This window comes from Mycteria americana, chromosome 8 (genome assembly GCF_035582795.1).
Source record: "Mycteria americana isolate JAX WOST 10 ecotype Jacksonville Zoo and Gardens chromosome 8, USCA_MyAme_1.0, whole genome shotgun sequence".
Classification (NCBI taxonomy): domain Eukaryota; kingdom Metazoa; phylum Chordata; class Aves; order Ciconiiformes; family Ciconiidae; genus Mycteria; species Mycteria americana.
In genome coordinates this window covers 35051179-35074786 of record NC_134372.1, presented here as the reverse complement: position 1 = coordinate 35074786, position 23608 = coordinate 35051179, and the positions used below count along the sequence as shown (strand labels likewise).

The 23608-nt window shown below is 35.8% G+C and overlaps 1 protein-coding gene across 3 annotated transcripts in view; it reads right to left on the bottom strand.

Annotated features, from left to right (window-relative positions):
• Positions 1 to 23608, bottom strand: part of ITFG1 (integrin alpha FG-GAP repeat containing 1) — a 92750-nt gene that overhangs the window by 31709 nt on the left and 37433 nt on the right. For all 3 annotated transcript variants that reach the window (XM_075510684.1, XM_075510685.1, XM_075510683.1), the window contains 2 exons: positions 14844 to 14938; positions 6241 to 6413 (listed from right to left, as the gene is read on the bottom strand). In XM_075510684.1, coding sequence (XP_075366799.1) covers positions 6241 to 6413; positions 14844 to 14938 — 268 coding nt within the window. The remainder of the gene's footprint in view (positions 1 to 6240; positions 6414 to 14843; positions 14939 to 23608) is intronic.

The window sequence follows — 23608 nt, the reverse complement described above, 5'->3', positions numbered from 1 at the left end:
TTTATTCTATTGATGTCTTCAAATTATTTTGACTTCTATACCAGCATCAAATTCCTCTTATTTCCTCTGAAAGCATCTTTGAAGAGCATGATGAGAAGAGTTAGTAACTTACTACATACATAGCTTCTAAACAAATGTTTTAACTTGAGAATATCACTCAGGTGTCTTCTACACCATCTTGGTTTTTCCCTTTTTAAAAAACTGATAGTATTTACAGTAAGAAACTAAGTTATAAACTCCCCTTTATCTCTAAAATGATTCAATTTTATTAACTTTCTTCACATTTCTGATCAAAATTTTGCATTACATATCATGCCATTAGTATTTGAACAGCATTAGCCAACTAAAATACACTCTTGAAATATTAGTAGTTTCTGCTGAAAATATTAATTTCTGATACATTTAGTTATGTGTAAATACTTCCTCCTTTTTTGACTGAAAGTGAGTGAACATGACTTTCCTTTTCCTTTCCAAAAAAGTACTTTCAGACCATTATCTCTTGATAATATACTAGATAAGGATTTTATCATGAATATGTGGGAATTATCTACAACACCTGGAAACAATTTCAAAATAACTACCTCTAAAAAGCAAACGAATGCACTCACACAGCAACTTCTGAATAGAGAAAAAACCAAAAAGTGCTCGTTTGGTGGTGGGGGACAGTCTTCAGGTTTGCCCCAGAAATACAGACAAACACACAAAAAAGGCAATGTTCTTGCAGCCTTCCTCACAGCTGTGCATATAAACAGCCTTAGTGCTTTAAACTTCCATCTAGTTTTCAAGGTGAGCTATGTTCCGAGTTCCACGGAAGGCTGCACATATTATAACCAGTTGTCTTTGTGCACAAACTTAATTTTTTTCATATGCACGGTCAAATGATTCCCACTTGACTCACTACAAGATAAAAAATAAACACTGAAATAAAACATTAATAAAGGATTTTAGATTTTGATTACATAATAATGAACACTAATGGAAACCAGAAGCTATATATGTGTGTATATATGTCTTAGTAGTTATTAGCCACATGGTATCTTTCTTGATCCTTTTCAGTCCCAGTCCACTCCCAGGGCTCTGCTGATATGGGAGCTCGCATGTGCTACATCTCAGCATGGGAGGAGGAAATCTTCGCGTGTGGGCCATTCTTTTGAAAGGCTGCAGCAACAGGGACAGTTGCAGTGCCTTACCATTTGCAGAGGGAAGAGAAATCAGCTGTTGGCTGCCTCCTCAGCTGTTCAGTTCTTTCTTGGAAGAACTCCTGATGTCTGAATTTGGCCTATGAGCTGCCAGTTGAGTTCTTATTTTATTCAGGGCTTTAATACACAAGCATCACTACAATCACAGTATCTACCTCTATGTTTTATTTCTGCTACATACTACAATTACCAAAAGCAAGTTAATGACTTTGCTATTATTTTGAACCAAATTTTGAAGATTCACGCCATCAGAAAAAAAGTCTCCCTGTAACAATGAAAATTATCAGCATCCTTAAAATGACAAAACAATGTCCCTGAAAGCCTATGGGAAAAACACAAAGACAGACACTGCTACAATGGTAAAACCTTAAAATCAATGCTAAAGTGCTACACAAATATGTAACAGTCAATATCGAACAATTCAGCTTAAATACTGAGAAGAGGCAGAGCAAAAGAACTCTGAACTAAGATTAGCATATCACCCTTACCATGCTACTTGCAGCACTTTCAATATTTAGGTATTCACACCAATGTATACACAGTGGCACCTAAATTCTGTACTGCCTGCAAAACTTTATCCCAAACAGCTTATGAATGATGCTCAATAAAGTACAGAGTCGTCTACAATTTGGAACCTTCTGACCGAAGGTCATCTATGCAGCAAAGCTACATTTAATAAGGCTGAATTACTATAAGCAAGGGTTAACACCAGAGACAGACTGAAGACTTATCACAGTTTTAACATACTACTTTGCAATTAGAATTAAATATTTACTGCTTAATTTCATAGATCTCTCATTCTGTCAATTTTAGGCTAGTTCATTTACAGTTATACAGGGGACATCTAAATGACTAATACCTTACTCCAGACATTCAGAATAATTGGATTTGCCTCTATTTTTTAGATTTGCTCAATTACAGGGTGCTCATCAATCCTACATTTAAAAGTCGTCCTTTATCCAACCTTACTTCTGACAAGTGACAACTAACAGTGATTTAGGAAGAGATAATTTGGTCAAATAAGAGTCCTTTCAAGTAGACCCATATAAAGGATTAATACATATACATTAATTTAAAACTGAGCATGAATACCTGGAAAGCTTTTTAGAAGTTTTTCATTCAACTGTCCATATCCAGCTGTTTGTTATCTCGACGTTTCAGTCTTTACTGTTATTTATCACCAACGTCAGAGAGATACTGTATTTCCAACCTTACCATTACTTTACCAGTGAAAAAACATTCCCTTGAATAAAAGCATAATTGAAAAAAAATGCTTCCTCAGAGTACATATTTGCAATGCAAGATGCCAATTATTAGCATCTAATTTGGAAACAAGTTGTTAAGCAAAATTTGTTTCATCTAATTAGGTGGGAGAAAGATAGGTGTTTATAGACTCACATACAGTACTTACACTTTCAATGTTACCAGAGTCAATTTAAAACAAGCATGTGAAAAAAATGAATACATTTAGATAAGATAGCAAATAGAGATGAACTAATGAATAACTACTGGTAAAATCCCTTTACCTATTATTATTCTATATACATACACTATTTCTAATCAGTCATAACTAGAGGGAAGAAAAATTCATGTATGTATCTAGCCTGAAGAAAAATCTGTGGACTGGAATTCTAATGTGCAGGTTTTGACTCAAGTCAGAAGTTAAAAGAATTCATAATGGACAGATAAATATGTAAGAATTCACTGTGAATTTAGCACCTTCACCTGTTGGCATTTATTGAGTCTCTGGGTTCAAACCCCTACCACACTTGCAACCACAAGTGAGATTCCTTTTTGTTGTTGCTGCTGCTGTTAATAAGGAATGTCTCCATGCTGTCAGAGTATTACACATGTTTATTGAAAACCAAAAGGATATGGCAGAGATGAAACAACGTGGACTTATGGCAGTTCTGAGAATACTTGAAACTATTAATCATTTTTCCTGACTTACTCACCTGGAAGGACAGTAAACCAAAGTTTACTGTCATGTTAATAGTTGATAGTTAACTATCATGTCTTTATTTCAGTGTTTTGCAGGTATTTTTAAGGACTTGATCTGAAAGTGCTTTCCAGAATTGTGATTAAAGCATATCATTTATTTTAATCATATTCTTCCATTATCACGTATCAGTATATTTTCAGATGAATAAAATGGTTTCTACCTCCTTTAATTTCTTTAAGTTACAGACAGCAACTAGAAGCTAGGCTTACTAGACTACAGCACAGATTGAGGTCAAGAATTTACGAAGATGCTTTTATCATTTAATCACAGTAATCAATCACTGAAATTAGATCTGTATATGTAGCATGAAAGGCTTCAGAGAAAGAAATAAACAGCTTGATCCAGAAGGGTTTAAAATCAATTAAATAAGGTTTTCATTTTAATTTGCTCTAATTTCAGAAGAGCTTTTAATTTAATTCCCCACACTGTTTTAATTCTCTCCACTCTATGACCCAGTTACACATTTTAAAAGGAAGTATTTGCTTAAGTCTCTCAGAAACAATGAATTAATATTACTCTGAAAGTGACATTTCATAGTGGGTGCAAAAAATGTGACTTTCATTCCCATCCCTAAGTACAAAGAGTCTGTTTCCATTACTTTTCTACAAATACTGGAAATACACAGTGTTAACATGCAATGTATTTGTTAATTCTTAGTTTACTTACTCTTTTTTTGCCAGACTTCTTCAGCTCTCTGAACTTTCCTTTTAATAACCTGTCAAACCATCTGCCAGTATCTTCAGTCATTATGCCTTACTGTGTCACTCAACTTTGAAGTCAAGTTTCAAAATAACTTTAAGATGCACCCAATTGAATAAGCAAACAATTTCAGAATCAAGGAGAATAAAGATAAAATTGTATCACAGTAATTCATTGCAACAAGACATAGGTAACTTCCTGGGCTTTTATAGGAGTAACTATTTATAAACTATTTAAATCTTTTACATAATATTACATTGCCATAATTATACACCAGCCAAAAGGAGAGAGGTTCATAAGAATCTTAAAATATAAAATAACTTCAAATAAACTTCTGAACACCATAAATCTTCACAAAGTCTTTCTGAAGTGTACTAACCATCAGGATACACACTAGAAGATAGCCTATAGTACGGCTCAAAACACAAGATTTGTGGGGCTTAAGTAAAAACAAAGACACAAACTACTTTATAGATGTCATGCTATTTCAATGGAAAAGGAAATACTTTGGTCCTAGTCTGCTCTCTAAACTGTTTACAGTCTTTATTCAATGACTGCTGAACAGAAGACGCAAACGCCCAACTGAGCAAGGCTAGGGAGTAAAAAACCTGGCATTCAGGGCCTGAGTACTTTAACTTTGCCTATGCAAGTTCTGGGCAGTAACAGCATCACCTCCTTCTCTGCCATATCTGAATATAAACAGCTGCTAGGCTAGTTATTTTAAGGCTTAGAGGTACAGAGACAGAGCTCAGCTCCTCATTGCCTTGTCTCTGAATCACATCACGTAGGCTGAATACAAGCACGTAACTCTTCAAACTAGGTCATTTTTAGGTATGTGTCAGTATCTGAAGAATTCTAACACAAAAATGTCAGTGGATGACTCCTGTTTAGGCAATCACTAGAGGATCTGAATTGACTTCTTTGACTTCAGCATCTAAACTCTGTCTATATACTGCTTTAAGCATAGAAGTGAGCTCCTCAGTTCTTTTCCTTACTGAGTATTAATTCAAACTATGCACCCAAGCTCATCCAAAATACCATACAGAGGAAGATAATAAATACACCCGTAAGAGAAACTTCTTTTGCCTTGTAATGCACTAGTGCAAGTATTTGCCATAGATCCCAGTAAGTAAGGAAGATGTTTAGACTCCATAAGGTATTGATTAAAATACCTTTGACAAGCAATGACATGAGGAAGAAAAAGGGGATAGCATCTATAATCTTACATCTCTTCAGATGCTGGAAAACCCAAGTTGTGCCGCATCAGACAGACCTCTAGTCAGGGCACGGCATGCTGCGCATACCCTGTCTGTAGTGAGGTTCACTGGCATTACGGTCTCTAGAGCTCTTAAGTTTTTCTTAGAAGTAAACAAGTCTATTCATCATTTCTACTGTCAAGCAAAAGGATGTTCACATGAAAACATGCTGCTTCACTTCAAGGTAAAGACAAGGACATGCCAGTGGTATCATCACCAGGTGCCAAGTGAGAGCTGCCTACAGGCTTCTCCGTTACAATTAGCTGGCTAAGTTTATCCTGCAGCCAAGTGATGTGTGCAGAACAGCACAGGCGTGCACCTACTCAGGTCAGCTGTTATGCAGATCACTAACTCCTCAATGTACAGTAGTCTCCCCGTAAGCATGAAAATTACATGCCCTCTCCCACCTAACACCAGATGGTAGCAATACAAAGTATTGGGAAAGCAAGTAATGAAGGAAAAAAAAACCAAGGAGGAGAAAGATGACACTGACAAATTTAACAGGAAAAGTTAGAAGCTGCCTTTTTTTTTTTTTTGGGGGGGGGGAGCGGCATTTATTTGTTTTGGTTAAATTTGGACAATATAAGAATCACTGGTAAGTTATTAGGTGTATCTAAAATTCCTCGTTCTCCAAAGGGGCAAAACACTATTGCATTTTTCAGCAGAGTCACCAATCAGTGTTCACGTGACAGCACAGAACAGGTTCCCCAGCTCTCAGCAGCCTGGTGTTACTAGCAAACACTGAAAGCTGAAGTCAGGATTTTACAGAAGTTGATTTTACAGAAGTTGATTTGGGAAAGGAAAGGGAGAGATAATCAGCTCCTGTGATCCAGGAGGAGTGCCTAAAAAGGTACTTCATACTCCAGTGCAATTCCCCACCAAGAGTCACAGCCTGAGCCTATACAACTATGTATTCTGAATATACCATGTAAATGCATACCTTTTTAAAAGGGAAACATTTAGCAGAGATCAAAAGTCTTGTTCACTTGATAAAATGAACGAGATGCACTAAAATTAGTAACTTGTACGACTGATGATTGAACATGCATTGCATAGTCTTTATTTCTAGGTTTACATACTCTACCTTCCAGATGTGTTCTTTAGTATAGCAAGAGCATCTGGGTAGCCATCCATATTGTAATCTCCAATATGAAGTGTAATTGGAAATGAAATTTCCGTTGAAGATTTGTCATTTTGATATGGTACAAAGCCCCAGAGTGTGTCTTTATTTCTGAAGTCTTGCAAGACTGGAATCCACTGTAAAATAAAACAAAAAAAGAACAGCTAGGTAAGGAAATCCATTTTATTTATTTAAACAACCTAATTCTATTTAAAACAGCTGACATTTCTTCACTGCATCAGGATTCTTAACCATTTACAAATTTCCAAAGAGGAAATAAGGATTATTTCCTAACTCTGTCACCAAAGGAAAAAAATAATTTTAAGTCTTTTCTATGCACTAAATTATTCCAGAACAGAAAAAAAATAGATAAGGTTGCAAGAATAAAGGACCCGTGTTTTGGAATGTGTCCAGTGTGTGGAGATATTCAGGAACAACTTCACTGAAATTCAGGCTTGCCTGGAATCTGTACAAATCCTTAAGTGTAGGTAAGCCCAAACCGTCAGGGCCTTGAGATCCTGAGTCCCTTTGTTCTTGGAATTGCAAACAATAGGCAGCATTAAAGCTGGAGGAGGGATGCATCCTCATTAAATTTGTGAACACCACCAAATTGGGGGATACAATCAATATGCTTCAAGACAGGATAGCCATTCAGATGGGACCTAGAAAGACAAGAATGGGCAAACAGGGACTTCATAACAAATCAGCAAAGAAAGTCCTGCACAGGGGAGTAAACCCCTGCAACAGTACATCTGGAGACTGACCAGCTGGGTAGCAGCTCTCCTAAAAAAGATGCATGGTCCTGGTAAACAGTAAGCTAAAGCAGAGTGTGGCACCTATGACGGCAAACTGCATACTGCACTGCAACTGCTGCCTATACTCCTGCTGATCGACGCGAGTGATTATTTCTCTATTCAGCACTTGTTAGTCTGCATCTGGATCCTGTGTCCAGTTTTGTGCCCCACAGTTCAAGAAAGATTTGAGAATATTGAGTGTGTTTAGAGAAGGGTCACCAAGATGGTCAGGTGTTGAATATTTACTTAAAGGACAGGCTGAGGACACAGGGCTTGTTCGGCCTCAAGAACAGAGGATTTAGGGGGGACCTAGTAGCGGCCTTCCGACACCTGCAAGGAGGTAACTGAGAAGATGGAGCCAGGCTCTCTACTGAGATACATGGCAGAAGAACAAGAGACAATGGTCAGACTGACACAAGGGAGGTTCCAACCTTGTTTAGAGATAAACAAAGATTCACTATGATGACGATAATTAAACTAGGAAAGAGGCCCAGAGAAGTTGCAGAATCTTTGTCCTTGGGAGTTTTCAAAGTTTGACTGGACAAAGCTTCTAAACAACATGGTCTGAATTCAGTGTTGACTGCTTAAAGCGGGAGGCTGGATCTCCTAAGGTTCATTTCAGCTTGAATGATTCCATTATTCATGGATATTTAGAAGTTCAAAAGCTTCAATTCCCCTCCTATCTCCCCAGCAGCACCAGATACTGAACTGTTTGATGAGAAATTAAGATTACAGTATCAAATTGAAAGTACAAAAGAAATGCAAAGTATAATTTCTCCAGGACAAGAAATAGAACATAATCTGCACTTGCTTTCCACAAAGTGCTGCAGAGGTGCTAAATAGGAATTTATCTTAATTAAAATCAAAGTAATTTCACAAGTTGGTATGAAGCTGGAGTACCAGGGTTAACATTTTAATGCTACAGAAAATTCAGTGCCATTTTTAAAGCCAGAAGTAATTTTATATGTCAGCTAACTGACAATGCCTTCAAAAGGACAGAAGGGTGCCATCTTAAAGGATCACTATCACCAACATCAAAAGCACTTAACAGCATCTTAAATGTCTCTCATCCAGGCCTTAATTTAGCTATTTCGGGAACCAGAATGAGATCCCTGACAGCATCATTTCCTCCTCTGGAGAGACTCCCTCACTAACACAATCCAGTAATCAACAACATTCCTGCCACATGGCAATTGCGTGCAGCATGTGGACTGGTCCCTTGAGATTACATACAACCACATGCAGATTAGAGAAGCCCCCAGAATTATTAACAAAGTGCACTAAGGTCAACTTTGTTTGGATATCACAGATGACTTAGAAGCCTGGAACAGTTCTGCTAGACACTGCATATACTTAGTGCACGTCTGCCTGTGTAAGTGACAACATTTGTACTGCAACGATGATCTACAACACTCTTGATGAAAACTCAAAGTTGAAATTAAACATATTTTGACCCTCACCTCCCCCTTAATGTATGCATGCCTATTTAGTTACTGTTAGCTGCTGAAGGTTTGGAAAAATCTAAGGAAAGAAACAGAAAATAAGAAAAAGACTCTTAACCTGAAGGAAATTTTTCAAAGGGTTAGATTTCTTAGCACTTATTTGTTATGCAGAAGACAGATGAAAAAGTATTATTGCAAGATACTGTAATTTTGAAAAACACTGATTGAAATCAGAACCATGAAATATAATACAGTTTTTACTTTACACGGCATCATTCACACAGTCATTGCAATGAAATCCAATTATATCCATCATATACTTTCTAAATGTTCCCATGTATGGTAACACTATTTTAAAGAAACAAAATTAAAAATGAATTTTTAGGCGCAAATCCGAATCTGTATTCTGTTTGTACTCAGAGTGATTCATAGAAAGCAATTTTAGAATCATAAGGTCTACAATGAAATGCAGAGATATAAAACAATAGGCGAGCAAACCAGAAACATCACCTATTGCTACCAAGCACGCTTCAGAGTAAGATTCATCCATCTCACTGAACCAGTTGTGGGACTTTCTGTAACAGCAGTTGTAGAACATTTCAAAATCAGTCTTGTTCGATGTGTAACCAGAGCACATTCTAGCACCCTACATAACTTACTCTGACAGTTTAAATTCAGAGTAATCCACACTTTTGGTGAAACTCATTCTGTATATTTCTATTCTAAACAGCAGTATTGTGTAATGTAATGCAAAACGAATTGTTCATGTGCCTCAGGACGTATACTTCAGTACAGAAGACAAAAAATGAAAATATGTTTGTCAATAATATAAATCTCCTACTTCTTTTGTATTTGATAATCCAATTACTTTAAGCTTCATGTTTGCTGTTACTATCTTAATAGGAAAAAGACTAAAACTGATTTCTTTCCTTTTACTCTAAGATAGAAATAGGTGGTATAATGAGGACACAAAAAGCTATTTTTTTGCGGTTTTCTGATCATATGATTTCTGTTACCTAGCTCAGATGAAAAAACAGATTGAGAAATGGAATGAGTGTATCTAAAAAAAAAATTTAAATGAACACATAAAATTCAGTCAGAGAAATCAAAGATTTATTTCTTCCCCTTCTGTTAAATTCCATTGCACAGCACCACTAATATCATTACTTAAAACATTTATATAGATATTTTTACTCCTTCAATTAATTTGTAGACAAATTTTGTAAACTAAAATAAAAATATCTGTATTTAAGTGCTTGAAAGTTTGTTTTCAAGCTCTTCAAATACTTGTTTTTCAACAATGCTTTATTGCCCTGTGAAAACAGCATCTTTTTCATTTTGAAAAAGATCTCAGGTACTTGAGAAGAATTTAAAACTAGTTGCACTCACCCCACTTAACTTGAAAAGGGCTCATTTCTTTCAGAGTCCACATTCTTCTATACATTAGGAAAGGCAGTTCTCTTGCTCTAAGGCCTGTTAACAGGTCTTTGAGCCAAAACTGTTGGATTAACATCTCAATTTTTAAACTATGGCCAGAAACCTATGAAGCACAAAAAAGCCATCCAGCCAGCCTGCCCACTTCCAGGCCACCTAACACAGGCAGGAAGCCAGCTGTGGGTCAGAAAAGCATTTGGAAATTGGTAGCCCACTCTTGGCTAATACCTTTTCTGGAAAAGCCAGGGTTTCTCCTCCTTTCTATGACAAATACTATCCCATTCTATAGAAAGATGAGTATCAAGAGTGGCCTGAAAGAACTGGCCACAGCAACGGAATTCCTTTTCCTTGGAGGCTCCCCCTCTACTGTACTTGTGCATTGTAGTTCAGCTGCACATAAAAATAAATCCAGTGATTTCAGGATGCATTAGGCTTTCAGTGCATATGAAGGTCACCTGAATTCCGTATACAGTTGAGTAGTCACTACTGCATAAAAAGAAACTATGTAAATTACTAAATACATTAGGCCATTAACTTAAGGTGTTCAAAGCCTGAAAGACAACAATCCCCAACATTGATTTAACAACATAGAAAAAAGTAACCAAAGCAGTAAAAGTCACATTTTCGATGCTGGAACGTGGCTCACAGTCCCATAGCTGCTTTAAGAAAGATGAGCAACTTAGAAATGATGAGAGGACCTTGTAGAACCTGAGATTTATGAAAATTACAGCAGCTGCAATTCCCCCCACCCCCCTTAAACTGTTATAGAGGAACAAGGAAAAACTTCTAACAGTGACCAACTGCAGCTGATAATCAATGCTGTCAGATCTAGCCTAGAGAATGACACCACAAAGACCTGTGGTTTGCTGTAGGATGCACTGCTGTGCTCTACTTCAGAGCTGCTAGATTTATAAGAGGAATGAAACTATAACCTTTCTATTGTACAGAGAAAGGTTTTAAGAATCAAGCCCACAAAGAAACTCTCAAATGAAGGGACTGAAATAATACTGTTTGCCTCGGGGCAGGGGGAGGGGGAGGAAAAAAAGTACTGAATACATGGCAAAATTAAAAGGAAGATTAGTCATCTCTAAGAATATCGTGATATCTAGAGTTTCTACAATAAAGAGTACCAGGGACTTCAAAACAAGTTTCAGGGAGAACTCGGTCTAATTTTCAGAATCTAGATGAGAGATCTAAATCAGCTAGCAGATTAGTCTGTAGCTATTGCAGGTGAATTTAAAGTCTGAGGTGTCCTAACACCTGCCACAATCTGAAACAGCATATGGGATTCTGCTTCAGATCTGACAGCAATTCTTCTGTTGCTATGGAAACATTCACATTCTTTTAAAATTTTAGTAGGTCTGTATCTCCTTAAGTCACTCCTGTGTCTTTTGTTGGCCTTTACTTTTGCTCCATCATCCAAAAGAAGAAAATTTATCTGAGATATTTCTAATACCTGTAAAGGTTCAATCATTAAGTAAATTAAAACCTACGGTGGAAGATCATCCTTGAAATAATTCTCCTAGATCTGCTTGGCTTTCCAGTAGCCATCCAGCTGTGCCAAAGACATCATGAGAAATATACTGTAGACTGACAGACATCAAACAAGATCTTACCAGAACAACTCCAAAGCCTGACATGCCATTGCATACTTCTCCACAGCATAATTTTCAGAACCACAGATTCTACAGATGCGTATTTCTGATTGCTATGCCTTTCATCCCAATGCATCATACACCATCATGGAACTGCGTTAACTGTTTTTCATTTGTTTCATCAAGTGTCACAACAAACAAGCAGGAAGGACAGAACCAGGTCCAGTTACAGTAGGCAAAACATTTTTTGTAAGACAGTCATCTAATTTGTGATCTTTCAGATCTGAGATCAGTTCAGTTTAAAACACAAAAATCTGGAAACCAGAATTCTTAGCTACACTCTTAACTAAAAAACAACCCCACAAAACTCTACAGCAAAAACTGAACAGAGATAATGGCTATATAGCGTCTTCTACATTTTCAATAATAGACTTGCCATCTCTCAGTTTCCCATAGATTCCCTATAATTACCTACCTGTTCCACAAGGGATACCATCCCCTTGTTGAAACACATTCTGGACCACAAGGGCTCATTATTATTTCCCTCAGATTGTAAAGTGATTAAATGAACAAAAGGATTTGATCCTAGTCTGTTGCCACAAAGTTTATAATGTCTCATGAAGATTAACTTATTTAGTCAAAGCTCAGAAGCTGGGTCATCTGATCTCACAACAACCAAATTCAATGAAACGAAAACATTTCACTTCCAAATAAATATGGGAAGTTACATGTTTGAATAGATTTCTACCTGAAGGAAACATGCAATACAGGGAAAAACTGCAGACATATGAATGAAGATACTGATGTTTTCCACTGTTTCAGAATAGAAAAAGATAAAATGTTTTAGAAGAAAAAGCTGCATCACCTCTAGATGAGTCTAATAGTGCAAGAAAAGAGTATTGTAGATATAATTCTTTAAAAAGGTGAGGCTAGAACAAGTCATTATTGCATGCCATTTGATACTGTCATTTTTAATTAGAAAGTCATTCTAAAAATATGCAGGGAAAATTGCTTTAAAGTTTCTAGGTAACCCTTAATACTTTTTAATACTTTTTTCTAGCTGGATGGGAATCAGTTGGATTCTTCACTTTTTAAAATAAAATGACAATATTTGGCTGCTAATTTTTAACTCAAATGTCATTATCTTGGAAATTATTTTAAAATTGAAACTACACAGTGAAATTGCTAAATTAAGTATGAAAATTAAATGTACTGATGAGTATCAAAAGTGGTATGTTAAAAATCTGATGTATTAGTAATTAAATAGTTGACCTCTGTCAAAAAAAAAAAGAAATAATGAAGGACAGAAAAACTGTCTACGTGCAATGTTACTTCAGAGCAGGTTACAACAAAAGACTATACTTTGGCAAAATTCTGATATTGTGCAAATTGACCCACGCCTTCCTCTGCCACTACTGCATCACTTCCTTCTAGAAATGTACTGTGAACAACAGGTAATAGAACTTTTCTTTAGCACACTGCCCTGTCATCCGCTACTGTCAAGTAACAGCTTTGTCCCTCTCAATGGTACATGCTGTTTGCGTGTGGTTGATTTTCTACAATGAAATTACTTTCATTGAGAACATCTGTCTCAACTTTACTTCAGCAGAAACACCTCAAATGTTTTTTACTTCTTATATTATCAAGAGTAAGGAACTTAATTTAGAGCTAAAGAGAAGTTGTCTTTTGACATATGAGCACTCCAACTACTCAGTGAAATGTAAGCAGCCTGTTACAGCAATATAGCCAGTGTAACATGCTTATCAAGAGTCTGTGTTCTCCCCTTTGACCAGAAAGCAATGCAAGTATCATGAACTGAGCATCCACTTGCTTTATACAAAGGCTACGACCCATAAATCAAACTCTGCTGTAACACTGTGTATCCAGCAACACTATAATCCATTACCTCTACTCTGTGTTCACAGGGAATTAATGTAAAAACAAACCAACCAACCAACCCACCCACAAACAACGAAACACAGTGTGCACAGGAAAACGTGCATTTCTAAAAACAGAGATGCCAAGATTAGAAGGCTGAAAACGATACATTACCAAATTTAGAGTTACTTACTCTTTCTTACACTGATGGTATATTCCATCCTGGTTATACTTCCTTAACTGACTGGTAACTGCATGCTTTCCTTTGCAATACAGAGTGATTTTCTCACTAGTAGGAAAGTATGCTATAGACTATCTAGAAATTCAAATTCTTTAAATGAGAAAATCTACACTATAAACTTGGGCTGCAGACTGTAACAAGAAGCACCTTATCAAAGTATGTATTGTTCTCTGAGCAAACAGTACATTCACCTATAAATTCTGATATATAGATCAGAGAGGGTACTACTTGCACAAAAAAATTCTACTTTTACTTTGTCAGTAAAGGAATACTCAGTAATTCATAACCTGGTTAGAAACATTTATGGCATACATTACAAATTTCTGTAAGTACACTACAGTGGGTTTTGCTGTCAGCTATAAGCAAGTACTTTATAGGTCACCTTGGCCTTTAGGTTCACATTGCTAAATATGAATTTAGTAAAAACATTAGGGCATCAAACAAATGTTAGGTTAATTTATTGTAAGCTGTAACTTTATTATAAAGCAGGGCACTGTAAATACTTAAAACAGATTGGCACACATTTTAAAATAAATGAATACATAGTAATCTATTACATGAATTAGGACCACATCTCTCAAAACAAGTAGTGTCGTGAACAAACGAAGCTGAAATAGTTTAATAGAAACCCAATCCTGAAGATACATAGCCTAAAAAAAAAAAAATCTTCATATATCATTTGGACATTTAATTAATAACAATCAAAGACACAGTAGAAATAAAGGGTAAGAGGTATGGGCTGTTTCAACTTGATATATGTGTGTGTGTATATATATTTTTTAACTATAAAACAACTCCCTAACTTAAACTGAAGAAGCTTATTTGAATTCATTAGATCTGTTTCCAACTCTTAACACAAACTGTGTTTGTCATCTCATGCTAGGGCCGTCATGGTGCTTCGAATGCAGTGTTTTGCAGTCAAGAAAGTGACTCATCAGAAACATCCATAATTTTCTTGAGAAAATTATGCATTATATAGAATTCTAGGTACATAACCTCTTCTAACAAACCCACAGTTTTTTAGATAGGTAATAAATAAGAAAATAAATAAAAGTCTCTTATATGCAATAATTACAAGTGAGAAAGTTTCATTTTTCTTTTCTGAAAAATCATTTTCCTATTTCATCTTATTTCATAAAGCACAGTATTTTCCTTTGTCTTTGCAATTCTAAACTGACAATACCTGATTCAATCCTAGCTTAGTTAAGTAAATGGCACTTTTTTGACATGTTGTATCTTCACAGACTGGTAATAAATGTTCACTTTGTCCGTCGCCATCTGTCAAAGAGAAAAAAAGACCGTCAGCTTTGTATTTGCAAAATCAGAAACCCTGTTTACAAGAGATAATCAGCTGTGAATAATTTACTATTTTTTTAAATGTGAAAAGTTACATAAGATAAACTAGACCTTTTCAATCCTTAACCTAATCATCTAATTTGGGTCTTTTGTTTGAAGATTGTCTTTGTTGATGCATTTTCATCTTGACCCATAATACAGAGAAAGTTTTAAATTTTATTTCTGATGATAATGTGATATATTTAGAAGAGTAAGTGCTTAGTAGTTTACTCAATCCCTGTATTTAGTTTGGAACAAAATTACCTTTTATATAAATCTACCATCACAAATCTACCATACAAACTTATTTAATTTTCTAAACTAGTTTTAAACTCCTGTGCTGTCAGCAAGACTTCAAGAAGAGTCACAAGTTCACATGTAATATGTTAACCTATATTAAAAGATAAAAAACAACACTGGAAAGTTGATCAACAGAAGGGCTAATAAATCCCAAGCTTACAGAATTAGGCAAACCTGAGCAATTTACAGGTTTTCAAAAATGTTCTTCAAGCACCTTTAACCCATGTATTTCCAAAACCTTTAGTAGAATAATGACCTTTTAATGTTTAAACAAGCAATGCCTATTTGCATCTAGAATTCTGACACACAGAGCATATAATGGAAAAAAAAAAAATCCATTTACTGCTCATTATCTACTCCAGGAGAAATCCCTGTGTTCACATTTTGACCTTGCAGCCCTGCCTAGCACATTCAGAAATACACTGCCCTCCTACTAAGAGATAAGCTGCCACAAGTTACCTTGTATGGGCTGAGAAGGAAGAATAGAGTAGTAGTTGAACGTAAGCAGCCAAAAAGCAGCAGCTAGAATTGCTGCATTAATGACTACCGCTGCAAGTCCTGATTATAACCAAACTTGACTTTCTAGAGAGATCGTATGCCCAAGAAAATTTCAGGGAATCTGCTTTTCCAGGCTATGTAATCAAAGCTCATACTGTAATAAAAAAAAAGAAAATCATCTTTCCAAATTGCACCTTAGCCCGTACGGTTCTGAGGAGCTTGGTATTAATATTTTAAGTGGATTTTGTAAAGTTGCTTGACAAAGTCTCCTTAGTTAATATGCAAAAACTAGATCATCTGTCAACGTCACCGAATCTCTTATTCATTTCCCAATATACTACTGACCACTGCCTAAACATTCCGTTATACTTTGCCCGTCCTATAAGAAATGCTTTCTCAGCCTGCCAAATTGTATTTTTATGAAGCTGACCCTCCTTTTAGTGTGTGTTTCTCTATCTATCTATGTATAGTTAAGTTTTCTAGGTCCCTGCCTTATTACGTAAGGAAGTCAGGAGACGGAAAGTAGGGTTATAAGGGGGAGGAGGAGTGATGAAAATACCAGACTTCCCCAAATATCTCCAAGCGATAAAGCCAAACAGTCACCTTTAGTGGCTTCCTACATCCCATCTGCCTCAGGAATTATTCTACCTCAGCACTAAACCCCTCCCAAATTATCACGGCAGCTCTGTTATCAAGGATGAACGATTTAGTATGCTGAGTAGCCTAGGTGGTAGAAATCCAGTAAGTTTGCATCCAAAGAGACAGGAAAGGAAATTACCACTGAATAGAGAAATTAACATAGCAACTATTGAATTTGACCAGTCTGAAATCAGCACCAATTTTTGACGCTTTTTTTTTTTCCCTTCTGCATCATTCAAGAACAACAATTAAAACATGTTACTCACTTTAATTTTTGCTTACGTGAACTAGAATAAAATACTGTTTAGACTGCAGGCTTCTTCTCAACTTAAAATAGGAGAAACTGTTTAATTTGCAAATTATAAACTATGGAAGTGTTGAAGGCTTTGCTAGAACAGAATTAAGTTGCAGAGATGTAGGTGTTTTGTGAAATAAAAAATTTAAATTAAGCCCTAATCTTCTAATCACATTTCTACAGAGGTTTCAGTCTAATGTCATTTTAGAAGATTTTCAATAACGCATGAGGACAAAGATTCTTCAAATACTAACTTCTTTTCTTGCTCTTTGTTAGTTAGAAAGGGACAAGGACAAGGATGTTCTTATTTTAAATTATGCTACGGAGCAGAGGAGAATACAAAATGTTTGATTCTACTTAAATTCCAAACATTCATCTTGTTATGCTGATAACTCAGTTTGATAGTTTTAGTAATTGATGTTCAGTTAATACTGCAGTATATGACAAGAACAACCTATGCAGCTTTGAAGGAGAATGAAACTATAGGGCAGGGAGAAGGATGGAACTTTCACAGAATCAGATATGAAGCCACCACCTTGCAGATGCAAGTGTTCTAGATAAATTAGAAGTTTAAGATTTGATTAAAATAATTGAGTACAATCAAAGAATGAACAGAAGGTAAATATGCATCAAAACCCATACCTTTGTCCCTGCAACTGAAAATAATATGATACATATCCCATATTAGAAGGACACAGATTCCCCAGTTCCTTTGGCCAGAACCTACAGGTCCATTTATGTAACTTTTATTATAGGCTCATGTTTTCAGTTGCAGTTTCTCTTCAATTCTGTGTAACATATGTTTAAGAATCCAATAGTTACAAATTTAATTTGTAAGATAAGAGAGAAATCTGTTGGAAATTTATAGCACAGTTTTAAGGTAAAAAGTTTATTTTAAAAATAAATTTTGTTAAGAAAAATCCTGAAGACAAGGAGTCTGAGGGGCCTTTCTTAAGCTCACCTAGATCTCAAATTATTGCTGTATCCACCCGCCAAAAGTTTTTCATATAGGGATATCCATCTTATAAATACTGGACTGGTTTTTTTTTTGTTTGTTTGGGGGTTGTTTGTTTTGTTTGGGTTTTTTTGTTTTTGTTTTGTTTGGGTTTTTTTGCCACTCAGTGCTCAGCTGAATTTAAAGATAACAAAGAAATGAGATATAAATGTATTAGTCCAATAAGTTAGTATAATTATATTTGTCTTAAGCATAGATGTCTGAAACTAAATTTTAAGCTAAGATCATGTGTAGTTGTAAATTTTCAATTCCTTAAATCAGTTAGTATTTTAAAATTAATATTTTAATAAAATCCATTTTATATAGCTCTACAAAACGATGGCTTTACAGTATGACACTTTTATTTTGAAGGGATATAGGCTGTGGGGTTCAACTAAAGGCGACCCCATGGTGAGGTGACTGAGGATGCTGAGCTGTCTAAAAGCACTTCCATTGCCTTCCCTCCTCCTCAGAAGTGCACGGCTCCCATCAGCTGATGTAGCTCTAGAATGGCTCACTGTGGAATCAGGGAAGAATTAGCACCAACACATTGGAGAAAGTAGAAATACAGGAGCAGGGAAAGGAATGGATAACCTTGGACCATGTATTGATTTACGTGTTTAACATGTTGCTGAACTGCCTTCACAGCTGAGCAGAGAAAAACTACCAGCTTCAAAAGCAGGTATTAGAAAGCAGAATTTAAATAAAAGCACCTCCTTGAAAACTTCTTCATGTGGCTCCTAAGTGTAGAGTTTTCCATGCATTTTGTATTCACTTTTTAAAAAAATAATTAAATAATTCATGTTGCTTTTGACGTGGTACCCGATTTACACATAAATTACTTCCTGACATTTACTTGTCATACTGGATGATTAAAGTACAGCTGCAAGTATTTTACCTATTATGTGCTTAACACATAGAAGAAGATTATTTTTGAAAATTACGTAGTAATTTTTAATTATGTCTAAATAAATATGTTTTATATACTGTGAATTGTACCCATTATTGCTGACTAACACAATGACCAAGAAGAACATAGCAAAAGCAAGCTGGAACAACTAAAGCATCTAACTTTCCAACAAACATTTGTAACACTTACAGCATACATGACAACGAGCACTTTATAAATCTGTCTCACTGAAGAACTTCATAACTGGAAGCATTTTTCATGCAAAAGAAAGGGTTAGGTACATATTGGTACTCTAGAGCAGGCAAAACAAATTTTAAGCTTAAAAGGCATCAAGTGAAGCACTAACTATGAGAATGTAGCTGGAAATAGGACAACAATGAAACAGAAATTAATGTCTTCTGAGTTGTAGCAGAGTAGTTTAAGAAAACCCACAATTAGTTAAATACTGTATTACAGAAAAGTAGCAATCAAAAGAAGGAAAGCCCAACATTCTTCGTCTCTATCATACTATTATCTCTTATTTCTTCTCTAGTTTTTATTTCTAATGCACTTCTTACTGTGTACAGATCCATCTTTTACTTTTGAGGTTATTTGATCAAAAGCAATTTTCTGAAGAAAAAAATCAGAGATTGTCAAAAAAATGGTAATGCACATTTTACAAATCAACTGCAGCAGTTATCTGTTTTGAAAAAAACAAACAAAAACAAAAAAAAACCCAGACCCAAAACAAATAAGGATAAAACCCACCTAGAATATGGGCTAAAACTGTAGAATAATTTCTTTAAATGCAAATCTTGCATCAATCTTTGTTCAAAAAGCGCAAGAAGAAAAAAACCTCCCCCCAAAACAGCCCTAAGCAAAAAGCTAAAGCAGAATCTGTTTCACTATCCATTGCCATTTTAAACTGTCCTCATCTGTAATAACCAGAAATACAATGTTTCCTGTATTTCTGAAGCTTTTTCAAAGGCACTATGTGAAACCAACAAATCGATACAGCATCTTTTCCAGTTTTGAAAGAAAATAATTTATTCTTAATCCTTATGTGGTTCCCACCTTGGAAGCACCCACTGAAATACAAACCTTTGGCACAACTCTACTGATCTTGAAGACCACACAAAACACCCCCAGCAGCTGCTCGCAGAAGAGCTCAATCTCACTAACAACAAACTTACCTTGGACCCACAATGCTAACTCTTCTCATCTTCAGGCTTGGTTTCAAACTCAATTTAAATAAACACCTTCCAATTTTAAATTCTAATCTTGAATTTAAATTCCTCCACAAAGGAGGAGGAAGACAGAAATTAAAAGGAGTATCATTAGCACATTTGCTCTAGCGCAATTAGGTATTCATAGGTGACAAAACATGCATTAGTGACAATGGCTGGATGAACCCATCAGACCAGCTGAAACAAGCTGCACTAGTTTCAGATTTTTAAAAAATACCTTGCATAACGTGTCTTTAATAATGTACTTCAGCCTGGGTCTACCTAGGAAATCTATTTCTGCAGGTCCTCTGTAGTCTTCACTCAGCTCCTAGGGTCTACTAGTCTATCTTTCCATTACTGTATGGATTTCAAACAATCTCAGTTCAAATTGCTGGAAACCTCAAGGTTATCCATACTTGTAATTTCAATGTAATCTGTAGCACTAGATGTGGCTAAAAAACATACTCGAGACTCCACATGTCCTTTGCTAGCACGGTTCAAGTTAAAGCATGCTTGACATACAATTAAAAACTCAACTGTTAGCTAGCATGTTCTCAACCCGTGATTCTGGCTTGACTGTGATACTAAAGAACTACATGGTTAATAGAGATCAAGTTTTATAAGCAGTGGAAAAGGCTAGAAAAATAACAGTCCCACATACTCATCAGCTGCAAATCTGTACTTATGTCAAAATATGTAAAGACAAAATTAGCAGTCTTATGCCATCTAGGAATCATGTGAGAATCGTTACTTACAACTGCCTGTTCACTCTATTTCAAAGAAAAGCCATAGACACAAAGCCTTCTTTTCAACATTTTGCCCATGTCTGCAAAGTGCTAGCAATCCAGTCCAGAAGAAGAGTAACCCAAAAGACAGATTGTGCAGATGACTGGGAGCACACCTCATACAGAGAGACTGTATGAGAAAAATTACTTGCAGCTGAAGCTTTAACATTGATTATGAATGTTCACACTTGCAAAAAAACATAGCTCAAAACTTTTCAATCTATTCTAAAAGTGAATTTGAATGGGAGAAAGCAGAAAAAAAACTTGTAAATCGGATTAAGAACAATATAACGTTATTAAAAAGTGCTGTGTGTTCAAAATGCAACGCTAATGTCATAAGCACACAATTTAAAACAAATGTACAAATAGCAAAGGGTGTCTCAGTGGTTACTCAGAGATGCATTGACCCTGAGGTCTTAGCATCTCACTGAATTGCACATCTACATGTAAATGTTGTGCTGTCTGCTAATTCGTAATGGTGACACTACAGTTTGTGTTGTTTCAGCTCTGACAGTTAAGAAATTGTTGTATCAGGTCTATTAGGTTTTAGCCCTTTCAATTTGAACCAACTGGATTATCATCTCACATCAGCATAGACCTTTTGTGATGGGGAAAAAACAAAACAAAACCAGGAACTCGGTCAATTCTGTCCGATAACTAACTTATCACCTACATCTACCCATAATTAAAGACAAATATATATAAAGTAACTAGGCTGAATAGGCAAATAAACAGCAGGCCTTACAACAGAGAAAAGACAGAATGTAACCATCCACTACCAAATTGATTTTTTTTTTTTTAAGATGAGACTGTTAGTGAATTATGAAGTTTTCACACTTTAAGAAAAAAAAGTTATATACATAGTGAACTTCTTCCCAAACCAAGATGTATCAGAGATATGCTTTTAAAGCAAACATGCATATAATTTACTTAGCATGAGGAAACATAGGCAAAAAATACCCAATCCAAATCTTCAAATTCCTTTAAAAACATAGAAAAAGGTGTCAGAAAAGTGGTATTTTGCAACCAAGTTCAAGGGTTATTAGATTCATTGCACACACTTGTACAATGCACATTCCAACATGGGCTTTTAAAGAAACACAGAACCTGGGGAAATGACAAGTACCACGGTCACTCAATTCAAAACTGCTTTGTAATACAGCTAGATAAAGTTGTAGTTATGAAGACCAAAACAGCTTTTGGTGGGTGTACAATCCAAGTCTTTTTACTTTAAAGAACTACGTAGCCCTGCTGCAGTGTAATCTTACTTCTGCTCCTTTAAAAAACAAAAATTGAATAAACTTTTTTTTTTGAGATGAAAAACTGATTATTATAACTTATTACAGTTGTGTTAAATAAAAATAAATTGTTTTCTGGCAAATAAAAACAAGCTAACTATGCAGGCTAAGACAGTGAGAACAGTCTAGCTTTCTTAATTCTGAATCTGATGCTACATAAAAGCAAGACACAATATACCATGAAGTCCTCATGCCTTGAGAACCTACTATTTTCTCTTGAGAATACACATTCTAAATTAGCTGTGGTCCCTGTATTGTTGGTGCAGTTTTCCCAATTCCCTTCAAAAAGGTGAGAAAAAACAGTCCTCAACATAGTACAATAAAAGCCAAAAAGTTTTTCTCTGCTGTTGATTTAAAGTTCAAATAAGTATAAGGCATCTCTTGTTCAATACAATACATCCTAATGAAGCTTTATATGCTTTTTATTTCACCATATGTATAGCTTGCTCACACCTCGCCCTCATGGCTTTGCACAGTTCTCATTCTCCTTTGTCACCAGCCTTTCATTTAAAGTTCTAAAGGACAGTAAGAAAATAAGGAGGAAAAAGCCCTGTTATGCTAGTGCTCAAAACAATACCCTTCTGGGGCAGGCAAGAAGACTACAACCAGTACAACCGAGTTTGATATTCGAACAAAATAAAGGGTTGTTTGAAAGCTGATTATCTTAAATTTATCTTCTGAAGTAATAAAATGATTAGAATTCTTTTGTCACTCTCTGCCTTTAGGTGTTCAACAAGATGGTCATGACAGAGACAATTATCATAAATTACTGAGATAATTACGCATTATGAAAAGAATCAGCGTCAGCTGCTTTTAGAAAATGTGAATCACAACTTCAAAAAACAGATGCAAAGAGCTTTTACAGATGATTCAAAGTTCCATGGACATTAAAGAAACCCCTGTAACACTCTCCTTCACACTAAATCAATTCTGACTTTAAGTCTGTCTATATCCTTCTAAAGAATCCACATTCACACCTCCACTGCAAGAAAAGCGTGCCACGCAGCGTGCCAGCGAACTGCACAAAGAGACTTCCAGGCTGCATCTGATCCAACAGTGCAGTCTTCTGTCTTCAATGGAAAGACTGTATCACATGAACTAACTGGAATCCAAGCAGGAAAAAGAAGATTAAATACAAAATGAGACCACCCCCCCCCCCCCCCCCCCGCACACTAAACAAGAAGTAGCACTGAAATTCCTGTTGTAGTTTATGCTGAAAACTACTAGTTCCAACTACCTCATATTGGTAAAGCAGAAACTACAAAGCCTGACTGCACAGCTTGGAATTATCTAATGTTACACGTTTAGAAAGCTCATATGGCATCAAACCTTCACATGATAACAAATGAAGGGGAAAACACTAAAGAAAGCCACTTGTGCAACTAAGTTTTTGGTTGAGAGTTCTTGTTATATTAACCATGAAGAGTGTCAAAGAAAAATTCAATCCTGAGGAGATTAAGTTGTTCAACAAACAATGAATAAGCAAGTGACATGCGCACCACTCCTCTAAGTTTATTATTGGAAAGAAAGCAAAGTAATTCTTAATGTAGAAGCCCCTTTAACAAAAATTAATACAACATCATTTTTTTTCCCCAGGAGATGTTAGCATTTGTCAGCAACATGTGAAAGAACTTGGCAAAATATGGGAAAGTCATCTGTTTGTCGCCGTCCCCCGCCCGAAATGGACAC